This window comes from Anabrus simplex, chromosome X (assembly GCF_040414725.1).
Source record: "Anabrus simplex isolate iqAnaSimp1 chromosome X, ASM4041472v1, whole genome shotgun sequence".
Classification (NCBI taxonomy): Eukaryota; Metazoa; Arthropoda; class Insecta; order Orthoptera; family Tettigoniidae; genus Anabrus; species Anabrus simplex.
In genome coordinates this window covers 186,725,301-186,752,366 of record NC_090279.1, presented here as the reverse complement: position 1 = coordinate 186,752,366, position 27,066 = coordinate 186,725,301, and the positions used below count along the sequence as shown (strand labels likewise).

The 27,066-nt window shown below is 38.4% G+C and overlaps 1 protein-coding gene across 1 annotated transcript in view; it reads left to right on the top strand.

The window, feature by feature from the left end:
- LOC136886762 (HIRA-interacting protein 3-like) overlaps window positions 1-25,632 on the top strand; it is a 38,111-nt gene extending 12,479 nt beyond the window's left edge. Inside the window, exons 2-4 of the mRNA XM_067159568.2 lie at window positions 9,160-9,319; window positions 20,168-20,266; window positions 24,881-25,632. Of these exons, the coding sequence (XP_067015669.2) occupies window positions 9,160-9,319; window positions 20,168-20,266; window positions 24,881-25,011 (390 nt within the window). The 3' untranslated portion in view covers window positions 25,012-25,632. The remainder of the gene's footprint in view (window positions 1-9,159; window positions 9,320-20,167; window positions 20,267-24,880) is intronic.
- Window positions 25,633-27,066: the final 1,434 nt, after the last annotated feature.

Here is a 27,066-nt window from a genome sequence, read left to right as displayed (position 1 = left end):
GGAAAATATTAAGTCACAAATAGACATCAGGCAAACAAATTACAGGAAAAGTACAAGTTCTGAGGAAAGGCTGACACTATAGTTAAATTCAATATTCACAACGATTTTTTAAGATTTAAAGTCAGAAGCGGTGTTCACCTCCGAAACAACTATGTTCGTGGCAAAATATGTCAATAAAAGATTAGTGACAGGCAGTGGCGAAGCTAGGGGGGAATCTAAGAGTCTCAGATTCCCCAGACGAAATACGAATAATAAATTATTGATATAAGGCACGAAAATTATGTCTAATAAACTTAATAGACTTCACGGCTATCCGATCTGCCGCGCTACTCGCAAAGCACTGAGCCTAGCCGTTGAGTCTGGCTTCAGCCAGACTCTTACCTTTCTGCTAGCGGGCGGGGCTTGTGCTGGTTGCTATGACAGCGTATGACGTCATGCAGCGGTAAGTGCTCGCTTTGAAACCTAGCTGGGAGTCTAGTCTCCAAGTTTTGAGTTACGAGTTAATGTTTACGTTCTGATCTGTTGATCTGTGAAGTTTACAACTTATTATTAGTGGTCTGTGTTTTGTGAAGAGTTACCAGTATTTTTTAAATCCGTATATAATGAATGAAAGTAATGATCTTATTACATACTTGCTTCGAACTCCATTTTCTTCTTTGTCTTTCAAAGAAAAATGTGCCCTGAAAGACAAGCGGCCACAGTCATTATTGAAAATTATGCAGAAGGATGGAAACCAAATAAGAACTTTTCAGTCCCAATGGTATAAGGATTATACATGGCTTACAGGAAGTGTGACAGATTGTAAGTTTTATTGTTACATTTGCATATTATTTGGAGGTGGTAGTGAATGGAATGAGGGTGGCATCTGTACCCTAAAAAATTTTCATAGAAGAGCACGTAAACACCAGATTTCAAAAAGATATATTCAGAACAGTGAGCGTTTTCTTCTTCTCGGCAGGAGTAGAATAGATCATGCGATATCAGAAGCGGCTCGTCTTGCAGCTCTAAAGCATAATGAGTTAGTAAATCATAAAAGACGGGTTCTTGGCAGGTTAGTTCAAGTGGTGTGTTTTCTCGGAAAACAAGAACTTCCATTCCGTGGGCATGACGAGAGTAGTGACTCCGTAAATAAAGGTAACTACCTCGAGACCTTGGAATTGCTAGCACAAGAAGAACAATTCATGAGAGAGCATCTGGGAGCAACTTCAGGATTTAAAGGAACTTCGAGTGACATTCAGAATGAACTTATTGGCTGTGTAACTCAAGTGATGAATAAAGAGATTCAGAAAGAACTTTCTATTTGTGAATTTGTATCAGTTCAGGCGGATGAAACATTAGATGTATCTTGTCAGAATCAGATGAACATTATATTACAGTATTGTGTTGGTTATAACGTTCACGAGAGGTTTGTGGGGTTCTACTACGTCTCAAAAGATAAAAGTGCCACTGGACTGTCAGCCGTAATATTGGATGTCTTATGAAAATGGGGCGTAGAAAAGAAGTTAATATGTCAGACTTACGACGGAGCTTCCGTAATGGCGGGTTCTACAGGGGGTGTTCAAACTATCGTAAAGCAAGTTTTCCCACATGCAATGTTTATACATTGCTATGCACATAAGCTTAATTTGGTACTCTTGTATGGAGCAAAAGCTACAAAGAAAGTGCGTCTCTTTACTTATGATTTGACTGCCTTCCATGCATATTTCAGCAAGTCATCAAAGAGAACTCAAGTCCTAAGAGATAAAGGCTTTAAACTTTCCCCGGCATGTACGACACGTTGGAACTTCCACTCCGGAGCAACACTAACAATAGCATCCCATTTCAAGGACTTGAAAGAAGCTCTTACACACATTGTTTATAAAGATGAAGAATGGGATGGCGAATCTGTTAATGGTGCTATGGGACTGGTTAAGAGATTAGATGCCCCTAATTTCCTCTTCCTGTTGTGCGTCTTCAACAAGATATTTTGCTACACGGATCATTTATTCAAGGTGCTGCAAGCAAAATGCACATCTAATGTAAATATCTGCAACCATGAGATAAAGCAAACCATAAATAACTTTAAAAATCTGAGAAATGAAGAAACAGTGAATGAATGCATAGACACCAGCAAAGCTCTCAATACCGCAGTGGCAACAGAATCATTTGTAGTGCCAACCCTCACAGCATTACCATATGAAATAATTGATACCACCGTGGTACAGATGGAAATACGGTTCTGTACTTTGAAAACTTCCATTTTTTAGAATTATTGGATGAGAATCAATTTAAGGCTTACAACACTAGTTTTCCCTCAATGAAAATGAAACAACTCCTGAAGATGTACCCTTTTATCGAAAGTGAACAACTGACAAATGAACTTGTGAATGTGTACCGTGATGAAGCTAAATATCTACCTCCACAAATACTGCTAAAATATATGTTGGGTAATGGTCTGGACAAGGTTTACGAACAAACAACATGTTTGGTTCGTTTAGTTCTCACATTTCCAGTGACAACATGTTAGAGTGAAAGAAGTATGAGTGCGCTAAAATGCATAAAAACCTTCCTGAGGAATTCAATGACAAACAGTAGACTATGTAATTTAAGTACACTTGCGATAGAGAAATCTCTATTGCACGAACTGTCAAATAATCAGAGCTTCAGGGACCGTGTCATTGATACATTTGCAGAGAGAAAGGAGCGCCGCATACACTTGCTTTATAAAAGAATTTAAGGTAAGCTTGAACAATATTCTTAGACTCCCCAAGTAATATAGCTAACTTCGCCACTGGTGACAGGTACATTTCTTTGCATTCTACAGGTTGCTGATGAAGTATTGATAAAAAAGGACTGAAAACAATGAATGCATTTATATACTGTACATCAGTTTGAATTCATAATTTGAAGGTACTGCAATTAACAGTGGAAATATATTTATTTAGGCCTACAGGTTTCTGGGCGTTGGTGACTCATACGTGTCTGCATCTTACATATTTTAAGGATTGCTCACAATACATCAGTGGATTTGTTCCTTATGCAATGCCATTCATAGAGCACTACAGCCAGAATTCTTGATGGTGAAAATTCCAGCAAAAGCCTCACAATAGTAGCTCATTGTACTGAACCCTTTGGTCCACTATGAAAGATACCTACCTTCCTTACCTATCAGCAATTTTCATGAGATCTCTCTCTTGGGTCGTTTTGGGTTCTTCGTCAGTTGCTGAGGTAAAAGGTAGGGTTCAGTAATCCTAATCTATCTACTCAAATGAAAGGTCTATTCATAAAATATTTGTATATTATTTTTGGAAAAATTTACTGAAGAAACTAATAATTTGAAATCCATGTATAATTCGGACTCTATTATCTTGTCCACTTAACACAACAATCATTTTTACACAGAGGGGCCGAATGCTGGTTTGAGCCTTTGACTTAACTGCCTGATGTGCATCCTTACTAGAAACCATTGTCTCAATTATTAAATAAAGAAAGGAAAGTCTGGAAATCCTTAAATTTGGCTTCCATGTGAGACTACATGTACCATCATAATGATTCTTGATGGTCCAGCCCTCGTAAAACAAACTCTGGACTCTGGGTATAATTAAGGCAGTCCAATCGGTGTGTGCTACACAGTGGTTGTACGGCATGGACCCTTAATTGAATCGATGTGACCTGTGACTATGTCATGGACCGACCACTAAACTTCTAAGTTACTTTAAAGTCATTGTGGATGATGACCGCAAGGAAAATAATGCAACAGTGGCATGTGGCCCTAATCTAAGTCACTGAGGTTGATGACCCCATGACTATCCAAGTTCCTAAGCTGAAGGCTAAACACAATTAAATTACATTGGTTGATGACCAAAGTTTCCACTTTACTAACCCCAGCACATTTACTGCTCAATCAATTAAAGTCAAATAAGGCAACAACAACAATGCTCACAATACTTCGTGGCAGTAAAATCCATTACCTTCGGATATGTCCCCTTAATCGTTACGTTAACATTTAAATATTCCCAGAAAATAAACTAAGATTTCCAGAATGCATCTCCAAGTTATTCACTTGCTTTAAAATTATTTCACAAATACGGTTCTACTGAATTTAATGAATTAAAAACGATTTAATGAAATCTTAATGAACAACAAATTCTATCTCCACGGACGAATGGTTTCTTTCACATGTTCCTACTCAAATCCTGACGCAGTTATATTCAGTTCATGTTTAATGTTTATCATCTATTGTTATTGTGCAGCTGGAAAAAAATTTACATCATTTATTTCCAGTATTATATCTTGTTTCATGATATCACACTTTAATCTAATCTAATACTAACCATTATTAATACTTGGATAACCCTACTAATTACATACAAAACAAAAGTAACTCGCCGTACAATGTAAGCTGATTACGATGTCATATCTTGTCATAACATTTCATACAGTTTTGTGCACCCTCACAAACAAACAATCATCACTACCACCACTCTATATTTTGGACAACCCTGAAATTGGCTAACCTCGCTCATTGTACTCTAACTTTAGCGTTTCAAATATACATTACGATCTCAATTAAACAAATTCACAGTATCTATTAATCTACACGTTATTTCCGGATTATATTTTTAACTAGTTCTCGCAGTTAATGATCTCCGTTGCCAAGAATGCAGTTTCATTTCAATACGTAACACACTACACAACTTCCGTTGTTCTAAATTGTCCCCTATCGATCAGCTGGTGGCATTGAAACAGACGACCCTCCTCTGTCTGTCAGTTTTGACATGAAACACACGTCTTTGGTCAGGCTTGACTGGCTGCAAAGAACGAACCCCTTTCACAAAATACGATATTCTGACCAAACAAATATGCACATAGATTTACTTTTAAATGTCCTACAATAATTGTACTCATCGCAAATTAATACCGGCGTGGATTCTCGCACTCTACTTTCCATCCCAAACATATAAAATCTTCCTCGGGCTCACACCAAAGTCCCGGCATCATCTAGAGGTTTCCAATCACCTGATTCGCAAATCCTATCTCAACTCATACGACAAATCTAACCTCTGGTCTCAAACTCGACGACTCTCACTGACAAGAACTGGAATAGAAATCCTTACTAGAATCCACAACGCCTAATAACGCACAATACTTTAATAATGAACAACTTCGCATAAAATAATCTTGTATTTTAAAACTGGACTTTCACAAAAATGACTGACAAATTTTACTGTTATTATTGTCACTCAGACACGGTTTAAACGGACATAGAATATGTTAACCTTCGTGACAAAATTCACCGATCTGCATTACTCAACACTACAGACAGCGCTTCCATCCAGTTGAAAATGGGTAACCACGGATCCCTTTTGCACCAATTCCATCAAAATTCCAACTTAAAATTTTATGTCGAATAAACATCTTAATTTGACATCACAAAATATAGGCAATAAATTCATGGAAATGACGATCTACTTTTCTAATTTTCAACTTTATGTCTATCACCCTTTCCTTTATACACAGGGGCTACTACAGCAACTCTCCATTCATTTGGTATAGCTCGATACAGTACTATTTCCCAACCCATTGCCTTTAGTATATCCCCAGAAATCTTATCAATTCCAGCCGCTTTTCTAGTTTTCAACTTTTGTATCTTATTGTAAATATTGTTACCATATATAAATTTTAATACTTCTTTAGATTTAGTCACCTCCTCTATCTGGACATTTTCCTTGTAACCAACAATCTTTACATACTGCTGACTGAATACTTCTACCTTTTGACGATCCTCACATACACACACTCCTTGTTCTTTAATTATTCCTGGAATGTCCTTCTTGGAACCTGTTTCTGCCTTAAAGTACCTATATATGCCCTTCCATTTTTCACTAACATTTGTATGACTGCCAATTATGCTTGCCATCGTGTTATCCTTAGTTGCCTTCTTTGCTAGATTCAATTTCCGAGTAAGTTCCTTCAATTTCTCCTTACTTCCACAGCCATTTCTAACTCTTATTTCTTTCCAGTCTGCACCTTCTTCTTGGTCTCTTTATTTCTCTATTATAATAAGGTATGTCTTTACCATTCTTTACCACCTTCAAAGGTACAAACCTATTTTCACATTCCTCAACAATTTCTTTAAACCCAACCCAGAGTCTGTTTACAGTCTTATTTACCGTTTTCCACCGATCATAATTACTTTTTAAAAACTGCCCCCTGCCTGCTTTATCAGCCATTATGTACTGCCTAATAGTCCTACTTTTAAAACCTTCCTTTCTATCACATTTATTTTTACCTATGACAAAAACAGCTTCGTGATCACTAATACCATCTATTACTTCGGTTTCTCTATAGAGCTCATCTGGTTTTATGAGCACCACGTCCAAGATATTTTATCCCTCTAGTTGGTTCCGTCACTTTCTGAATTAGCTGTCCTTCCCATATTAGCTTATTTGCCATTTGTTGGTCATGCTTCCTTCGTTTGCATTTCCTTCCCAATTGACATTTGGTAAATTCAGATCTCCCGTTACAATCACATTCCTTTCCATGTCGTTTCCCACATAGCTGATTATCTTACCAAATAATTCTGAATCCGTGTCAGCGCTACCTTTTCTTGGTCTGTACACTCCAAAGACCTCAAGTTTCCTATTATCTTTAGAAATGAGCTTTACACCTAGTATTTCATGTTTTTCATCTTTAACTTTTTCGTAGCTTACAAATTCTTAATTCACCAGAATTAATATTCCCCCTCCCACCATTCCTATCCTATCTTTACGATACACACTCCAGTAAACACACAGTATGTTACAAGTGTTATTTTAAATATCCACCTATTCAATATTGAATTCAATACGGACCTAACATGAGAATTATAACACACTCCAGTTCCGTGAGAAAATTTCTGCATCCTTTATATCATTCTTCAGCCATGATTCAACTCCTATTACAATATCTGGTAAATATATATATCTATTAAATTACTTAATTCTATTCCTTTCTTTACAATACTTCTACAGTTCAACACTAACATTTTTATGTCATCCCTACTTGACTTCCAGATCCCCCTGTACGCTCATCACCGCTCCCTAGACAACCCCGTTTCCCTGAATGTACCTCCCTATTACCCTTCTAAACAAATTTTCTGACCTATACGTGCCACTGCGGTTTAAGTGAAGGCCATCTGAGCGCAGATCCCTATCTCCTACTCACCCATTAGGGTCTAGAAATTTCACTCCCAGTTTCCCACATACCCACTCCATAGTCTCATTTAAATCACCAATCACCCTCCAGTCAGTATCCCTCCTACACAGTATTCCACTGGTAACAATCTCTTCTTTCTTAAACTTCACCCGTGCTGCATTTACCAGATCCCACACATCCCCAACTATGTTGGTACTTATATTAGCTTGCCTTACGTTGTTAGTACCAACATGAAACACTACCACCTTCTCCTTCCCCTCCTCCTTCTCTTCTGCTTTTCTCAGCATCTGCCTCAACCTAATTCCCTTTCCTCCACACACTTTCCCCACATGTCTAACGATGGAATCCCCCATGACCAGAGCCTCAACCCTACCCACCTCTTTTGATCCCCTCCCCTCCTGGTCAGCTTTATCCTTCCTGATAGATGCAGAAGTTACTTCCTTGTCCCTTTTCTCCCTCCCCTGACCCTGTTCCACCTGTCTTTTCCTACCCTCTACTCTACATTTCCCTTTCCTACATTTTCCCTTCCTCCTACTTCCACACATCTCAGCAACAGTTCCCTGTTCCTCATCTTCCTTCTGTTGCTCTACCTGGAGTGGCTCATACCAATTTCTCACAGACACCTGTCCTGAATTCTGGTCCTGAATAGAAGCCTTAGCCTGCAATCTCCTTCCCCTTAGAACATTAGACCACCTGTCTTGTACAGTTCCCCCCTTTCCTTCCCATCCCTCTTTTACACATGTTGTAACCTGTACATTGTTTGAGGGAGGCTTACCTTCCTTCCTGTCTTCTGTGAGAATCCTAATTATCTCCCTCAAACTCTCCAACTCCTCCCTCGTACCCCTCAATGCCTCGCCACACCCACAGTTCCTACACTTGCACTCTTTAGCCATTCTTTACGGAAAAAAATGAAAATAAAAATAAAATAACTTGTTTTGTGCAAAAAAATGAACGAAAAGAAATATTGTCTAGAATAGTACTAAAAAATCACACGACAATAAAATTAATATACTACTACAATAATACTTAGTCGTATTCTGTTTTTATCCTACAACACCCTAACAGATAAAAATGCTGTTAATTACTGAATACCATAAGGAATGCACAAGAATTACACAATTCTATACTGCAGTTAAGCCTTTCCTAATTACAACAACAGAATTTTACTAAGAGAGTTTCTACAGATACGTCTACTATACTGCACAAAAATTTTACAATAATAAAATAAGCACGCTAATTTCTAATAAGATATTACTCATATACTACTGTACAGTACACTACAATAATTTTAAACTACGTTCAGATGTATCCTAATTACAATACCGGTACCGTATATCACTACTAAGCACAAACAGAAATTGAAATTGCAAGTTTGAAATTTGCACGAACTACTGTACTCAAAGATTACCAACAAAGCTAAATGCTTAGACATATTATTATTAGTACTATGCTCTAATAGATACACACACAAAGATACATACGAATATAGCAGGTAAGATACTGTACTATCCAAATATACCGTATCTGCACTACAATTCTAAACTGAAATGTGTTTATATGAATTTTACCGCTGGTGGATTACTCTTATTTTCCCTACTATGCGGGGCGGAGAATATAAGTGTCCCTAAATGCCGAAAAATAAGAGGTTGTCTACAATAATTTCTGTCAAAACTACGCCGGGGGCTTGAGCTGCAATATTATTACGATAGGCCCTATAGGAGTTTAATTATTAACTTTTTATCAGTGTATGAACGAAGGTGCAAAGTACAGTACAAAGTATGCAGGGACCTTAGGCTACAAATTATCTGAATAATCAGCTGATTTTGTATTTGTTTACACAACTACCATGTGCATGTAGCCCGTACTCTTTGATATCGTTGGATCGATTGATCGATTGATTGATTGATTGATTGATTGATTGATTGATTGATTGATTGATTGATTTTAGCCATTTTGTTATCAAGCCCATGTCTTGTTAAACAGGGTCCCTCTAAAGATGAGAAGCGCATCGCAGCGATGAAACACTACTTGCATCTTGCTGGCATCCGTATCAACAACTACGCCAGCATGTGGGAAGGATGTCGAACAAATAAAGCTCGAGCTGACAAACTTCTTAGTATTCTGGAAGAGCATGGCATGAAAGGTATGTGAATTTTATACATTTCCTACCTGTGTGTACTTGCTGATGGCAGGTTCATAGGAATAAGTTTTAGGGGCCAGAAGATCTGCAGGCTAGTTGCTAGAGGCTCCACCTGCAGTGCACACATCTGTCTGCAATGTACTGTAATTGTATTTTGTTGCTAGTTCTTAGATGCTCCACCTTCAGGACTCACATTGGCTTGGTTACTTCCAACTGTTGCCAACGCACAACTCTGGACCCTTGGTGGTCGTGGTGTGATTTTTGTTTTAAGAGGAAGTACATATTATAAATGGTCATATCTGGTGATGAATATATTTAAAAAATCATTATTAATAAAGTTTAGATGCAGTTCTTGAGGTTTCAAAATGAAAAACGTAGAATTTGTAACAACATTGATCGTCATCATCATCATTGTACAGTTCCAGTTTCCCGGGTACTGTTTATGAGCCTCTTCCACTTCTTCCTGTCCATATACAACTGGTCATGGAGAACATCATCCACTGTTCATCCCGTGGTAACTAGATCAACTTTGATCATGTCCATCCATCAGGTTTTAGGTCTTCCTGCAGGTCTTTTCCCCTCCATCTGTCTTTTCAAACTTATTCTGGCTGTTCTTGTAGGCTCCATCCTCATCACATGCCCATACCACCATAGTCTGGATGTGTCGATTCGGTCTAATAGGGATGTCTTTATTCTGGCTTCTTTTCTCACCTCCTCATTTCTTAACTTGGATCTAAGAAATTTTATCTCTGATGCTTGCAGTCTTGATGAATCTCTTTTTGTGAGGGTGCACGCTTCAGTACCATAGGTCAATATTGGTATGAAATAGCTGTTAAACATCATCAGTTTAGCCACTTTTGGAATCATGTCATCCCATAAGTGTTCTTACTTGTTGGTAGAATTCTGACTCTTTTGCACTCTGTTTGTTATTTCCTTTCTGACCAAATTGTCACTGGAGATTACACTTCCAAGGTAAGGAAAACTATCCACTCATTCTAGCTGGTGCTCTCCTAGTTTTACACTTGCTGGATGCCCTTCTCTGTTGACTGCCATCACCACTGTCTCGCTGATGTTCAGGTTATATTCCTCGAACTGGGATTTCCATACATTGAGTCTGGTCTGTACTTCCTCTTCTGTTTCACCCCAGATCATGATATCATCAGCAAAGACCACTGCATTGAGTTCACGTAACTTTTCCTTGACGTTCTTCATTATATTTCCATAACAGTGATGAACAGTAGTGGGGACAGTCGACTTCTTTGTTGAACTCCACTCTTGGTCTCAAACCATGATGATCGAACTTCCCCAATTTGTACACAGCTAGTACAGTCTTTGTACAACATCTGAATTTTCCTTACCAGTCCTTCAGGCACTCCCAGATCTTTTCTGTTATAACACTATCATAGGCCTTTTTTATATCCAGGAATACAATGAGCAGGTCTTGCCTTTCTCCCAATACTTTTCCATCAGCATGCGGGTGCTAAAAATTATACATATTGTTGATCTCTTTTACAAAAGAAAATATTTATAAAATCCTCCTATCAATACAAGTCAAGTCATCTGTTAGATGAAACAAAATCTATACATGTTTCAGCCTAATCTCAAGGCCATCTTCAGTAGTAAAACAGTGATTACATAATATACAAACAAATTAAAAATCGTAATGATATGAAGTGACAGTAGTGATGGGTCGTTCATGAACGAACTGACTCTTTTGAACGACTCATTGGAGAGAGCTAGCTCAGAGCTAGCTCTCTCAATGAGAGTCGACTCTTGTAAGAGCTAGCTCCCTCCTTGCTCCTTGAGAGCTACCACGAGCCGACTCTTTTATCAACAGCTAGTCGTTCAATTACGAGTCGACTCTTGTATGAGCTAGCTCCTTCCTTGCTCCCTGAGAGCTAGCACGAGCCGACTCTTTTATCAGCAGCGACTCCAAGAAAGAGCTAGCTCGTCACATCGACTCTCGTTCATTTCTAGCCAATGCCATGCCTCAGATAATCACGTGACGTATTGAAGCAGCTTTCTTTTTTATAGGCTGCCCAGTGTAGCCTCTTCCCGCATTCAGTCAGTGCTCTGAGTGCAGTGGTTGTGGGCTGTTTGTTAGGTATGTTTTTGTGCCATAGTTCTGGCAACTTGCAACGTAACGAAACAATGAAATGAAATAAACAACATGTTATTGAGCAATACTTACCTGTTCACTTCCTGTATGCACTCATAATCTATGAAGGATTTAGGGCCTAGTATAGATCCAGTAGGTTAGGAGCAAATAAACGACACGAAGTTCGGGTTAACTAACCTCAACTAAACACGAACAAACAGTCGCTATCCAGAATACTGAATATACCACTCGGCAAGTAGAAACTGCGTAGTTTTATTCTGTCTGAAATAATTAAGAAATACTCTGATAAATCCTCATCTGTTTCTTAAATGAGTTCGTAGTTATGAATTAACATATTGCCAAAATCTTTCGCTTTTACGGTACAGTGGATAAAATAATATACCATAGTTTTAAATCGAATTAAGGCAAATAGAAAATAACACTAGTTTTGGCTTTAAAATATAGGCTAAATAACTCATACCAACATGTATACCGCAGTACATTTTCAAATAATTATTTATTGACGTGTAAGAAGTCCGACTCCTTAGCTGGATGGTCAGCATTGAGGCCCTCGCTGCAGAGGGTCCCGGATTCGATTCTCGGCCAAGTCGGGAATGTAATTCTTCTGGCTCGGGAACTGGGTATTTGTGTTTGTCCCAACACTTTCCTCTTCATATTCAGACAACACACCACAATACCAACCACCATAGAAACACGCAATATTGATTACATCCCTCCGCATAAGGTTAGCGTCAGGAAGGTCATCCGGTCATAAAACAGGACTAGCCGGGCTGAGTGACTCAAACGGTTGAGGCGCTGGCCTACTGACACCAACTTGGCAGGTTCGATCCTGGCTCAGTCCGGTGGTATTTGAAGGTGCTCAAATACGTCAGCCGTGTGTCGGTAGATTTACTGTCACGTAAAAGAACCCCTGCGGGGCTAAATTCTGGCACCTCGGCGTCTCCGAAAACCGTAAATGTAGTTGGTGGGACGTAAAGCCAGTAACATTATTACTTATAAAACAGGGCCAAATCCACATTTGCGGAACAGTTCGCACCCGCGAACCCACAAGTGTGGGAAAAGTGGTCGAAGCGTAAGAAGAAGAAGAAGTAAGTTTAGATAGTGTAAGGAATGCCAATATATTGAACATATACGACTCATACGGTTTAATCGTTCTTGAAAAAAAAAAAAAAAAATAGAAGAGAGTGTGACCATACTGTACACGAAAAATAGGCAAAATGCTATGCGTACTGTAGTATACTTGGTTATATGTACATTTGTGCTGATAGTAGTTTCCATTATTTTCGTTAAAGATCCTGTTTAATCAGCTATGTTTCCTACGCTGCATTAATGAATGAAAGAATCTGTTGTCCCAACGCGGAGTGTCAAGTGAGATCTTTCTGCAGCTCCAGTCGAAAGAGGATATTCTGATGACATCTTTTGAGTGAAATGTAAACTACGTGCACAGGAATAGAGATTCTTCTTACGCTTATCTGGATTGCCGGGGTCGAACGGAAGTATTGCCAATATCTCGAACATACGTCCCGTACAGTGCATTCAATCTTGAAAGACATCATTTTAAGGAGAATGGAACTTAGGCAAAGTAATATTAGATGTCATCAATCAACACTGTATATTTGTGACACGTTTCTTCGTTACTGTGTATGAAACTTTATCATCGGATTAATTGCGAATTTTGGCAGCAATGTACATTTGTTTTATTCCAAGAATAGCGTATCAAACTGTACATTGTGCTGCCGTCTGTTGTGTAAAAGGTGAACTATCTCGCACCATCTCGCTCCTTCAAATAAAGACGGGAGTCATGATTAATCTAGAAGATGTAAAATCACGCTATTTTGGGCGCTTATGAATAAAAAACTCCTGGCTTAGTGTATACTATAGTAACTTACATCCCATTACATTCTTAAACAATTATTTATTAACGTGTAAGTATTGCCAATATCATGAACATACGTCTCGTCACGGTGCATTCAGTCTTGAAAGGCATCATTTTAAGAAGAAAGGAACATGGGCAAAGTAATATTAGATGTTATCCATTAATACTGCATATTTGTTAAACATTTCTTCGTTACTGTATATAAAGCTTTATCGTTAGATTATTTGCCAATGTTGCCAGGAGTGCATTTGTTTATTTGTTTTATTTCAAGAGAAGCTTTCTGAACTAGACGTTGTGCTGCCATCTGTTGTGGAAAATATAAACTATTTGCGCTATATCGTTCGTTCCCGGAAGTCATACAGAGCGACCGGAAGTCATGAAGAGCGACCGGAAGTCATAAAGAGCCGTCTGCCCTAAACCGGATGAACGAATGAACGAACGAACCTGGAGCGGAGAGCGGCCTCTGACTTCCTGGCTCGCTCCTACCTTCCCGCTCCCAAGAGTCGACTCTTTTGAACGACTCTCAGTTAGGAGCGGGAGCGAATGAGCTAGCTCCCTCAAAAGAGCTAGTTCGACCCATCACTAAGTGACAGTGATCATGATTAGTGAGTTAAAAACACATTGAGGTACAAAGTCCTCTCGTCTAATAGATCTTGCTGACTGTTAAAATGAAAACACTATGCTGAGGAGTGTAGTGTGACCGTCAATACTACGAATAAAACGTGTATAACATCTGTAATGAGAAAAAAAGGAATATATGAGTGGATGAAAAACAAAAACAAGTTAAAAATGGTGTACGAAAAGAAAACTCATATGACTTACTTGTAACTAAAAGTTGTCGTCTCGAATGGAGATGACCTTGTCAGTCTCAAGTCACATTGACAACTAAGCCTGTGTGTGGCTTGCTGTGTATCTGTGTCGATGTGGTTGGGTGGGGTAATGGAGGGGGAGGGGCAAGGAGGGAGGGACGTTGTGATTCGCGGAAGGGGGGTTTTGATGGAAGGGCGGGTCTTGTTCTAGAATGTCGGTAATGAAACTCTTTTTTATTAATGAACTGTTCGCAGATGAGCGGGACAAAGGTTTCTAATAAAATATTTTTCTTTTCGTTGATTTCATTCAAGTTATAGATGGAATTGTTATATTGGTCGATATCTATATATATATTCTCTAGTATATTAAGTAAGGGACCTTTCTGTTCGTAATGCAGGATCTTAAAATCTTGATCAATTGTTGTATGTATATATATATATATATATATATATATTCTCTAGTATATTAAGTAAGGGACCTTTCTGTTCGTAATGCAGGATCTTAAAATCTTGATCAATTGTTGTGTATTTATGATTTTTCTCTCTATAATGTTCGCTCATGGCTGAATAGCGATTATACTTTAGGGAATTAAGATGTTCGGAGTATCTTACGTTGAAACTGCGGCCTGTTTGCCCAATATACGTTGAAAGACATGATTGGCATTTTAATTTGTATATTCCAGAGTTTGAAAATTTTTTTGTTGCTGTTGACAGTATGAGAATTAAAAAACATTTTTGTATTGGTGTGAACGGTCTTGAAAGGTAAATGTGGTGAACCTCTCTTTAAGGGGAGATTATTTTTCTAAGGTGGTCTTGGGTTTATTTCTAAATTTATTGAGAATTTTATTCACGAAAGCTTTACTGAAACCATTACCTTCGGCTATTGCATAAATGGTGTTGATTTCCTTTCTAAAATTCTTACGGGATAAACGAACATTAAGAGCTCTGAAAATCATACTATTGTATGCTGTCTTCTTCTGTGTCTTTGGGTGTAGAGAAGTTTGGTGGATTATGTTTATTGTGTGAGTGGGCTTCCTGTAAATATTAAAAGAAATGGTTTTATTCTGATTGCGAGTAATAGTTAAATCGAGATAATTAAGGGAATTGTTGTTCTCGGATTCTATCGTAAACTTTATGTGTGGATCCAGGTTATTAAGTAATTCAAGAACGGTGTTGCTGTCAGTAATGGTGTTGATTACTGATTTGTTTCATCTAACAGATGACTTGACTTGTATTGATAGGAGGATTTTATAATGTGTACACAGCTAGTACAGTCTTTATACAACATCTGAATTTTCCTTACCAGTCCTTCAGGCACTCCCAGATCTTTTCTGTTATAACACTATCATAGGCCTTTTTTATATCCAGGAATACAATGAGCAGGTCTTGCCTTTCCCCCAATACTTTTCCATCAGCATGCGGGTGCTAAAAATTATACATATTGTTGATCTCTTTACAAAAGAAAATATTTATAAAATCCTCCTATCAATACAAGTCAAGTCATCTGTTAGATGAAACAAAATCTATACATGTTTCAGCCTAATCTCAAGGCCATCTTCAGTAGTAAAACAGTGATTACAGTGATTACATTCTTTTGTAAAGTGATATCCGTCAATACGGAATGAGATTCATAACTTGCAATATTGTTGATCTGTTACTTCTGAATCCATATTGCTCCTCCTCTAACTGTGGTTCAGTGATGGTTCTCAATCTTCTTTCTATGATCTTCTCTAGAATTTTTAGCCCATGAGACAGCAGTGTTATTCTACTATAGTTGGTGGGTTTCCGTCTGCTGCCTTTCATAAACGGGAATTATAACGCCCTTGCTCCAATCTGCAGGTATTTTGTTGTCTGTCCATATGGTATTTAGTACTCTGTGCAGCCATTGTATACTCTGGATGCCTGCTGCCTTTATCATGTCCGTATTCACTTCATTTGCACCTGAAGATTTTCCTTTAGGTATAGATTTTAAGCCTGTCTCAGTTTCTCTCCAGGTGATGGGAGGTTCCCCATTGTAGGCTTGAATTTCCATTTCTGTATTTTGTTCTTGAACTGGTCTACTCAGTAGGTGATTGAACTCAGGACTTCTCTCATGTCACTTTCTGTCCTAACCAGATTTCCATTTTCATCTTCAAGTGCCTTTATGGTATTCATTGGTTTCCTTTTACCTCTGATAACACTATACAGTAGTTTCTTATTGCCTCTGCTGACTTCCTTCTGTTTCCGAGTGAATATATTCCATGTCTTGGTCTTTTCTTCTGTAACTGTTTTTTAATATTTTCTTGTTTCGGTATAATTGTTCGAGGTTTCTGATCTTTGCCTCGTCTCTAGTAAGATCTGGTTTATTTTTCTCCCGATGCCTTTCTTTCCGCAAGATATTTCTTTCCCTGATTGCTGCTCTCACTCTTTCATTCCACCACGGTGTTTCCTTCTCCCTTGTTTTCATACTTGTCTTTCCACAAACTTCAGTTGCTTCCTTAACCAAGGTGTCCCGTAGTCTGGTCCTTTCTGCCTCTCCATTTTTCTTTTCATCTCTTGGTTACAGGGTTTTCATCCAGTTCTGTTACTCGGTTCTCTTATCTGTTTTCTGAGTTCCCATACTTTGATTTTTGGCATTTTCCTGTTCTGTACTTCTGGCGCATAGAAGTTTCTCAGGTCTGCTACTAATAGACGTTGGTGACTGTCAAGGCTCTCGCTCTTACATCTGTTACCATTCTGCTCTTTTCTTCATTTGGGATGACATAATCAATTACAGTCTTTTGTAGTCCATCCCAACTGTATCATGTTATCTTATGGCTCTGTCTCTTCTTGAACCAACTATTTTTCGTCCACCATATCCATGAGGTCCCATTACGTTCTCATATTCTGTTGTATCCATCCCAATCTGTAGATTCAGATCTCCTATAATGATTACTCTCTCTTTTCTAATAACTTTTTTCCAAATCATCAAGAAAGTGGTTCTTATCCTCTTGGCAACATTCTGTTTGAGGTGCATACACCTGTACCAAAGTTAGTTTTTCTTTACCTAAACGCACAGTCACCTTTATTATTCTCTCACTAACATACTGAATGTCAGCGACTCATCCTAGATCTTTACTCATGATGAAACCAACACCATTCCTCATCTTTTTGTCATTTCCATGCCAATACAGTGTATACTGTTTTCTTAATTCCCTCATTGATGCTAGATTTTATTTTAAGTTCCTCTCTAATTCTAATGTGCATTTAATAATAAATCACTATTAAAATACAGGGAGTTTCAGAATAATTTTTAAGTTGTTATATTTGTTCATGAGCTCTAATGCTTAATTTACTCATTTTAAAAACAATTTTACTCTAATTTGTCCTTATATACTATTATCTCCTTTAATCTGATTAGCATTTTGCCAATTTTGCTCAATTATAATGTTAACTGTCAGCTGTGTAACATCCTTTATAATTCCTGCAATACCCGTTACATTGAAAATAGTAAAATAACAAGAAAAACATAGGTTGTCCTTTTTTTAATTATATGTTTAGTTTTCCTAGAGTTTCTTTGGTCTGCAATAAAATTTGCAAGTTTCTATTAGCTGTCATGTGTCATTGATTTTCACGATCTTCCTCAACAGGTATTCGTGTAACACCCTTTACAGTATGTTTTTTTAGTATTTAAAATACTGAGAATTCAGCCCATAGTACACACAGAAGTAAGAGTTATCTTTTGCAATTGATGAGATTTTGATCAGTTGTTATTTCATTCTCCAAATTCGTCTTTGTAATTGTTCAACTGTAACACCCATCACTGTGGAATGCCTGTCCAGTTCATTCACCTTTTCGAACCATTTCACTTGCTTCTACCTAACTTTCTCCAAAACTGTCTCCTTCACTTGTAAAGTGCTTCTTATGCTCTGATTTTGGATATAGTCTTTTTTCGAAACTCCTCCTGTCTTCATCTCCGTGGCATTTAGACGACACTAGTGGTGTTCATAGAATGTCCAGCATTTTAAAACATAAATGGTGCAGGCCTCACCACTGTCATGTGGAGGTTTCCTTTAAGTTTCAGTGGCATGCTCTCATCGCAGAACACAGGTGAATTTTGTTGCCAATTCAGCCAGCCTACACTGATTCTATGATTTACATCTTCATCACATCCACCACGTAGCCAAGATATTTAGAACTGCTGCATTTCGGAAGTGGTTGGGAGTCAAGCAAAATAACTGGCATTGAAAATGCAGTGAAAATGTTCGATCTTTGCACGGTTCACTAGAAGTCCATTGTTTTCTAGCACCTTTTGCCATTTTTTTGCATACCTCCTGAAGCACTACCACATTGTCATCAGCAAACAGTGGTGTCTCTAGAAGTGCATCTGTGATTTCTGATGTCAGGAAATTCATGACAGAGATGAAAAGGAGAGGGCTGAGAACACTGCACTGGTGAACATCAACTTTGACAGGAAAAGGTTTTGATATACACTGAGTGGCCAAAAGTTGCCGGAAGGGATGTCCGATTTGAAAATGTGCCGTGTGTGACCCCTGAGTGTTGCTGCTAGCTGCGGCGTAGCTGAGCAGTCTGTCACTGACACCAGTGTTGTGAAGATGTGGCAACACGTCGTGGGTTAACTGACTTTGAATTTGGGATGATTGTTGGCGCACGGCGCACGGGTCATAGCTTTGCGGAGATTACACGTGAATTTGGGTTTCCGAGGTCAGCACTGTCGAGGGTGAATCTTCAATATCTCAGAGAGAATGTTACTACCCACGTAAACCGCCGCATGGGAAGACCACAGGTTTTTAACGAACAGACATCACGTTGCCTCCACAGAACCATCCTGGTTGTTCGACAGGCTGCTGTGAGTAAAATCACCATCCAGTTGAATGTTGGAAGTCAAGAACCCATTTCTACCAGGACTGAAAGGAGACAACTGCACCGCATAGGCTTCACCAGCCAACGACCAACTCGTGTCTCTTTGCTGACACCTCGACACAGAGCGCAACAAATATTAAAAATTTAAGGCCACAATTAAATTATACCTCCAGGGTGTTTAAAAAACATTCTTCAAGAGAAAACATAGAAAGAAAGAGACATCTATCCTCGAGAAACCAACAGGAAAGAAAGGGGAGAGGCGGGGAAAGGAGATCGAATCCTGCATAAGAGTATAGCTGCATTAAAAATAAAAGAAAGCACAAGAACACGATGCACAGATTTAAATAAGGTGAATCTGAATAGTATGCAACTTTTTGACCATATCTTGTCGTAACATCGGCAATGGAGCATGGAACAGTGGCGGCGTGTGGTATGGTCCGATGAATCCGGGTCACTTGTATTGAGTTGATGGGCGCGTAAGAGTGTGTCGTATGCCCCACGAAGCTATGGATCGTGCATGTCAACAAGGTTGTGTAGAAGCGGGAGGTGGCTCATTTCTGGTCTGAGCTGCGTTCTCGAGGTCGCAATTAGGTCCCTTTGTCCGGCTGCAGGGAGCGCTGACAGGTGCACATTACGTGGACATTCTTTCAGACCATCTGCATCCCTTTCTGGCCCTAGAGTGCCCTGATGGAGATGCCATGCTTCAACAGGACGCCGTATTGCTACCGTTTTGAGGGCTCGTGGAGGTGCAACTTGTTATTATCATCACATTCAGTGTCTTTCCATGACTTTTGGCCACTCATTGTATCTGCAGTGCATTTCGCACAGGTGTTTGCATCCCTGTACATATCCTGGATCAGTATAATATAAGTTTTTGGAATGCCGTGAGCTCGTAATTCTGCCCAAGTCAGATTTCTCTTATTTTCTATCAAATCCCTTCTCAAGATTGACGAAAACTATGTACAGGTCTTCTTATGGCATCTCTTTGTTTTCCCATCAGAATCCTCATGGTCTAAATTGCATTACGATGGACTTTCCTTATACAAATCCACACTGATTACCATGTATCTTCGCCTGAACAAACTTTCTCTTCAGACTTGTCATTTGTAACTGGTCTCAGCTGTCATTTATTATTTTAATGTTGTGGGTAATTGCTTTGATTTAAAATATTTTACTAGGTCTTAATAGCATGTGTATATTTCCAGGTCGCCCAACTGTGGAGAAATGCAAGAAACTACGCAAGAAAATTGAAACCAAGAAAGAAATTCAGGAATTGGATACCAATAATATCATAGAGGAATCAGGTAAGGAATTCTCTAATAAAGTCAGAGATGTTACAAAAGAGTCTTATGCTCCATACGACTTTACTTCTAAATTGACAGTTCGCAAACCATGCAAGCTTTACCTATGTTGTCAGCTGTGAGAACAGCTAATGAAATACGACTGCGCTCACAGCCCTTGCAAAATGTAATAACGTACTCAGGAAAGCTAATTAATCACGAGGGAAAAAAAAATTCACAAAAACTTTAAAGACGGTATGCACTTACCAATAATATCCGACATTAAAATAGGAAAAGTAAATTATTAAGAATAAAAGAGAATGAAGAAATAATAAATTACTCGCCGCTAAAAGCTGGAACAGATACATTTTATGGCCTGCAGAGGGAACACTTCACTAATCTTAGAACTCTCCACTCCCTAGAGATTGTTAAACTTTTGACGTAGTTCTTCACTACACTCTTTTTCCCATGCCACACGTAGTATTGTTAGTATATGGCACACTCCTTTCCTCCAGTCATCGGCTCTAGCATTTGCCACAGCTTTGGCTAATAGGTTTTCCACTTTGGAAACTGTGAACTGCTTATTTTTGTGGCAACATATCCTATACACACTGAATGAGATAGCTTAACCAGACGGTGAATGTACACAATAGAATTGGCAACCAGATTTCGAGATTGCACTCTTCTGATACAGATCGATATGAATGGCGGCGTGGGATTGATTGGATCTCTGTTTTAATGTGCTACCGGTGGACAGTATCAAAATCAGCCAAAACGTATATTTAAAAATTATAATGTTCAGAGTAGTTATTGGTTAACCAAATTCAAAATAATTGCTTATTTATTTATTTATTTATTTATTTCATATTGTTTGATTATTTTTCCATTTTAATTATTTTTGTTTGATTATTTCTCCATTCGATTATTTTTTGTTTATTTTTCCATTCAGTTATTTTTCATTTATTTGATTATTTTTCCATTCAATTATTTTCCGATTATTCATTTGAAATACCAATATAAATGGTCCGTTATTGGACATTATAAATTTTCCAGCTAACTCATTCCTGGTTGCCTGCATTTCAGCCCCGTGTGCTAGGCTGGGCTCATCAGTTGGTACCTAGCACACCTACCAAGACGCATGGCTAGTGCATACCATGGAGGCCACTGCGTAGGCTTATTGTAGCCACCGGCAGTGCCAGTATGCACTAGCCATGCATCTTGGTAGGTGTGCTAGGTACCAACTGATGAGCCCAGCCTAGCACACTAGGGCGAAACGCTGGCAACCAGGAATGAGTTAGCTGGAAAATTTATAATGTCCAATAACGGACCGTTTATATTGGTATTATAAATTTACTCATTCGGAACAAATATTTCAGATTCCGTACGGGAATCATCATCTATATCATATTCATTTGAACTCCATTCAAATGAATGAGGCAATCAAATAGTTAATACTTTTGAAATAATAGAATGAAATGTTATCCAGATGTCATCAGCACATCTGTCCCATCACGGAGAATTTAAAACTACCTATCTCCATTCCCTTACAGGAAATGTGTGCGTGGAAGGCTCGGTCTCTGATAAGCCTTCCGAAAATAATACAAACTCATGCTCCGCACGTGTGAATGAGTTGTGCACTCGGATATCATTACTTAAAATGCATTGATTAAGATATTGCAACACACGATTATGCGAAGCACAATGCTAGTGTTGACTACTTGGCCACCATTTATCATCATAAATTAAAATTCATCGAAATGTTCACTAAATGGCGGAAGATTCTAGTTGCTATCTTTGAAATTATGTTGCGAAATGACTTCATAAAGACTCCAGATTGCTAGAGTTGGCAGTTAAATCAATTATCCATCTGACACACTTTAACTGCAACCTTTATTCATTATGTATCTGAATATTCTATGCGATACAACTGAATGGTATTTGAAACTCATTTGATTATTTATTCAAATATTTAAATAATCGGATGGAGGTTATTCGAATTGAAAGTACTTGTTTATTCCGTCACTAAACTGAATGATATTTGAAACTCATTTGATTATTTTGTTTGATTATTTAAATAATCGGATGGAGGTTATTCGATAATTTGAAAGTATTCGATTATCCCATCACGAGTTCAGAGTATAGGAAGAAATCAATTATGAAATGCTGCTGCTGTTGGAGCAAGAAAAGAAGAGAGACTTAGTTGGAATTTATTTTAGATTTGTAGTAATGTGTTCGTACCAATGGCTGCTCGTTTTTAGGTTCATTTGAATCTGTGAACACTTAGTTGATATGAATTATAACAGTTGTTGTTCATAATTCAGATGTTTCTCTTTTTGACACTTGAGGAGCACTGACGAAGACTGTCCAGAATGTCAGCAGTATGGTAACATTGCTAGAAGCACAACAAGGTTGTACGCTTGCTAAAGCTGTAATGACTTCATTGTTTCATTTGCTTCATGGGTTACTACTACAAACCCATTGCTATATAAAGCTTGTGAAGGTATTCCAACACAATAAAATTGGCAACCAGCTTTCAGAAACTTTCCACTCTTCAGATCGTGGAAAGCTTTTTTTTTTTTAACTTTTCATTTCTTGAAGTTCATCTTCTGCTTACACCAGTATTGTACCTGAAAGCACTGCAAATTTACGACCTGCTGCCCTGTTACCACGTTCGTCAACGTACTGTACTATGGAGTTTAAATCCAGCTCTATTGCTTGAATACTTGCCCGTCATGTTCGAAAGAATAATGTCACACCAATCACTTCTACTCACTTCTAGTCACACACAGGAGCTAAACAACCTGGAAAACATGTATAATTTCGAAACTGCAAGCCAGCATTCCTATTTTACGCGGGAGAAAGGGAGGAGGCTTAGGAGACCAATGTCACTCTTACACAAAGCATCGCACCAGTGCTGGTTGCCTTGAGGTCCCATAAGTAAAACATTTTAAACTACGTAGCCTTCCTTCTTCTTCTGCGCAAATGGGTCACTGAGGACCACTTTCGTTGAGCTTTCCTCCTTGCCCAATAGTTCTTTATTTTCATCGATTGTTGTAATTTCAGTTCCTCCGAGCAAGTATGTCGTGTTGGTTTCTTCTCGTCTTCCTCAAATCCCCTTGTATGAACAATTTCCCTGATTATATTCATATCCTGCAGATTTGCTGATCCTAATCCAGTGAGGTCTTTCTCTATTTGCTTATACCATTTTGATCTCGTATGTTTGATTTTTGCAAAAATTTGTGTATTGGATAAGTAAGTGTAGTGTTATTCATTCTTTCCAAATGGCTTATAAATTTAATTCTTTACAGTCTCGTTCTATCAGTAAGTTTAGATGTTTTTAAGTACATTTCTGAGTTGGACTTGGGATAATGTGTTCCATTTTAAATTCTTTGCCATAAGATTTTTCTCGTGATTTTTCTTTGTTTACTTTTTGTGATGTAAAGTGAGGGTTTCTGAAGCATAAAAAGCTTCAAGTTTGATCTCTGTTGAGTAATAACGAATTTTACTCTTCCAGGACAAGCATTTTTTTATTGTAAACATTCTTTGTGTGTTGAAAAGTCATTTCCCTTTTCTGAATTTTTGGAACTACTGATTTATTTTCATTGCAATTTTCAGTGATCCATTCACCTAGGTACTTAAATAGCCTATACTTAGACAAAAGAACAAGAGTTGATGAAAGGAGGTTGGATAGGATTGATGAAAGTGAGGAGTAAGTTGAAGCAACACAAGGACAATTCCCACATCTTCATACACTGCTGTCTTCAAATCAATAGGCTCTCTCCTCATTAATTTGATTTATATGTAGTTTTAAATGTTTAAGTTCCTGGACAAGTCTGTTATTTTAATAGAATTTTATGTAGAAGATAGTAAGTCTAGAGTTTATTTGATTGACATACCTAATATTTTAATTTTGAATTGCTTAGTACCAAAGCTTTAATATGTTATACAGATGACGTGTCTTATAATGATAGCTTGATAGTTGTTAAATATTAGGACTCCAAGAAGTGTTCGGTGGTTTTTGAGCCACTGAAGAAGAGAACGTGTTAAGTTCTTGAAACATGTACGGCGTTTAATGACTGAAATAAGTAAACAGTTAATTTTTTAATAGTATTGACAAGGCTGGTTTAAATATATAACAGTGATTTTCAGTTAGTGAATAGATATTAGAGCATTCAAGGCCTTGGGATTCTTTCATTTTCACGCCATTCGTGGTGCTTGTCTTTCTTGGCCGATACCTTCATTTTTCAAAAGTTTTGGATCCCTTTCAATTTTTCCTTTTGATTAGTGTTAATAGAGAATTCTTCACTGGTTGTACTTACTCTTAAAACAGTAATCACCACCACCACCACCACCTTTCCATGTTTGTCCTCATCTGTTTCTGTGCTCCCTCTTGCCACACTAACCTGCCATTATGTTTGTCCTATTATGTGTGTTCCTTTCTTATTCCTCTCCCTCCCCCACTCTTGTCTCTCTCTCTCTCGCTCTGACTCAATGACAGGTCAGTGTGGGAACAGGGAGACATGGAAAAATGTGAAAATGCATATTTGGTATTCTGATTGGCTTGTATTAAGAATTCTTCAGTTAAGAGAAAACGGAGTCGATTGAATCCCTTTCTAGCTGCCTTCTTTTATCTTGCAGGACGCAGGACTCGGGGAGCACGAAGTAATTCCGTCAAAGACGAAGCTCCAGATACTGCGAAAGCGGCAACACCCGACTGGAAGCACCGGTTCAGCCGCATCAAAGACTTAATTGATAGTGAGTCAGACTGAGATGTTAAGTGGTGATCTGTCCAAAGCTGTGATTTCACTGCCAGCTAAGTAGTATGTTTTTCTTTTTTAATCTGCCCTATTGCAGAACCGTGACTGCAGGTATGTGACAGATTCTCTGTGGCATTAGGAGTCATTTCTTACAGTGCTTTACATTTAACTTTTAGAGATGTTTCATTGTACTTGTGTAGTGTAAAATTACGATGTAGGGGTAAGTTCATACCATTTTTAATATAGGAGCTATAGTCTGTGCGGAACTAGAATGGGATTGATGTTTAAGAGAGGGAGATGCTTGTGTTGCCATGTCGTGTTACTCGATGGAGGCCTCTTCACAGCAAAGTCACTACTGTACACTAAAGATGTATTTTAGAGAATTCAAGCAGATATACAAAGTAAATTATAAAAATGAGCATATATAATGCATAATTAAGATAAGTATTTGCAGCAGAAACAAATATTTATCAATGTCAATAAATATAATTCCCCTACGACAGTTGCCCATTTACAGTAATCATGCTCGTCTTTTCCTAACAGTGTTTTTGCTTTTATTTTTATAAGTAACATTACAATTATACACACAGGCAGACATACATACTGTTACGAATATAACTCCATCTGTTTCATTACTCTAATTTATTTTGGGATGGCCTGATAAATGCACACACACACGATCAATTCTAATGAGTTATGAATGGCCACACTAATTACCAGTCTATTTACAAATCTCTGTACCTTATGGCGCAGCAAGGGTACAGCCCGTTCCTTTACCTGGGACACTAATCCTTACTTTCACTTTCCCCCAAGTCCAGTCACCTCCTACAGCCGCTGTGCGTAGACAGCTGGATTTGAACACTGGCTATACAACATACGGCGACTGTTCGTGAGTTCGACTTCACTTATGGTCTAGTTCTTCACACAGTCCCATGCAGTTAACAACTAAACAGCCCAACAGTATTCAACAGCAGGACGATACTCACAACAGCGAACATTAACACAGGTCTATTTATCCTCGCACTCACGGTAGCGCGTTTCCTCGCTGACTCGCGGTGATCCTCAGTCTTCACAGAGTTACACGAACACACAGTACAGTCTTTCATTCTTCAAAGATATGAGCTTCATTGATGTTTCCGTATTGAACTGAGATCACAGAGATGAGATATCTATTAGGTTCCACCTATTCAATACTAATTACGTGTTGATGTTACTAATAACTTTTATTCAACTTGGGACCGGTTTCGACACACAAAATGTCATCATCAGCCATAAAATGAATTACAGATATATAAGCAAAGACATAATAATCAAAACTATTGTGGATACATATTGAAATATGATCATTAAAAATCTTTAACCGTCCATTCACACATGAATGGCTGATGATGACATTTTATGTGTCGAAACCGGTCCCAAGTTGAATAAAAGTTATTAGTAACATCAACACGTAATTAGTATTGAATAGGTGGAACCTAATAGATATCTCATCTCTGTAGTTTTTCGTTCTGTCGCTTGCACCTACACACTGGTCTCTCCGACACCAAAACAACTACTCCTGGTTTAGACCTCGGTGGGACACTAGCGACAGCCAACACCTCTGTCGTCCTCAGCCCAGCCACCGAACCCCAACTCACTGAGTGTCACACGGGCTCCATTTCAGAGCCCAACTGTCACTCTGAGTCCACCACGGACTCCCAGTCCAACACTTAACTGACTGTCCGCTGCTAGCCTCCCTTTGTATAGGTCGCTTGATTTGGCCCAGAAATTTTGCAATATCACTAGGGGCAGAACATTCCATTTGAATCTTCAAGGAACGCACAGGTAAGCCAGCCGACGAGAACAGTACTCGGAAAGGCCGGCCCCATCCCAGAAGCCGGCTGGGAGATTCCAGGTCAGCTGATTCAACAGCCCCGAAAGGAAGTACTGAAAGGGGCTACCACAGGGCTGGCACGTAACAGTACGAATGCAAAGTAACCTTTACTGTTAAGGAACTGATGATGATGATAATAATAATAATAATAATAATAATAATAATAATAATAATAATAATAATAATAAAATCGT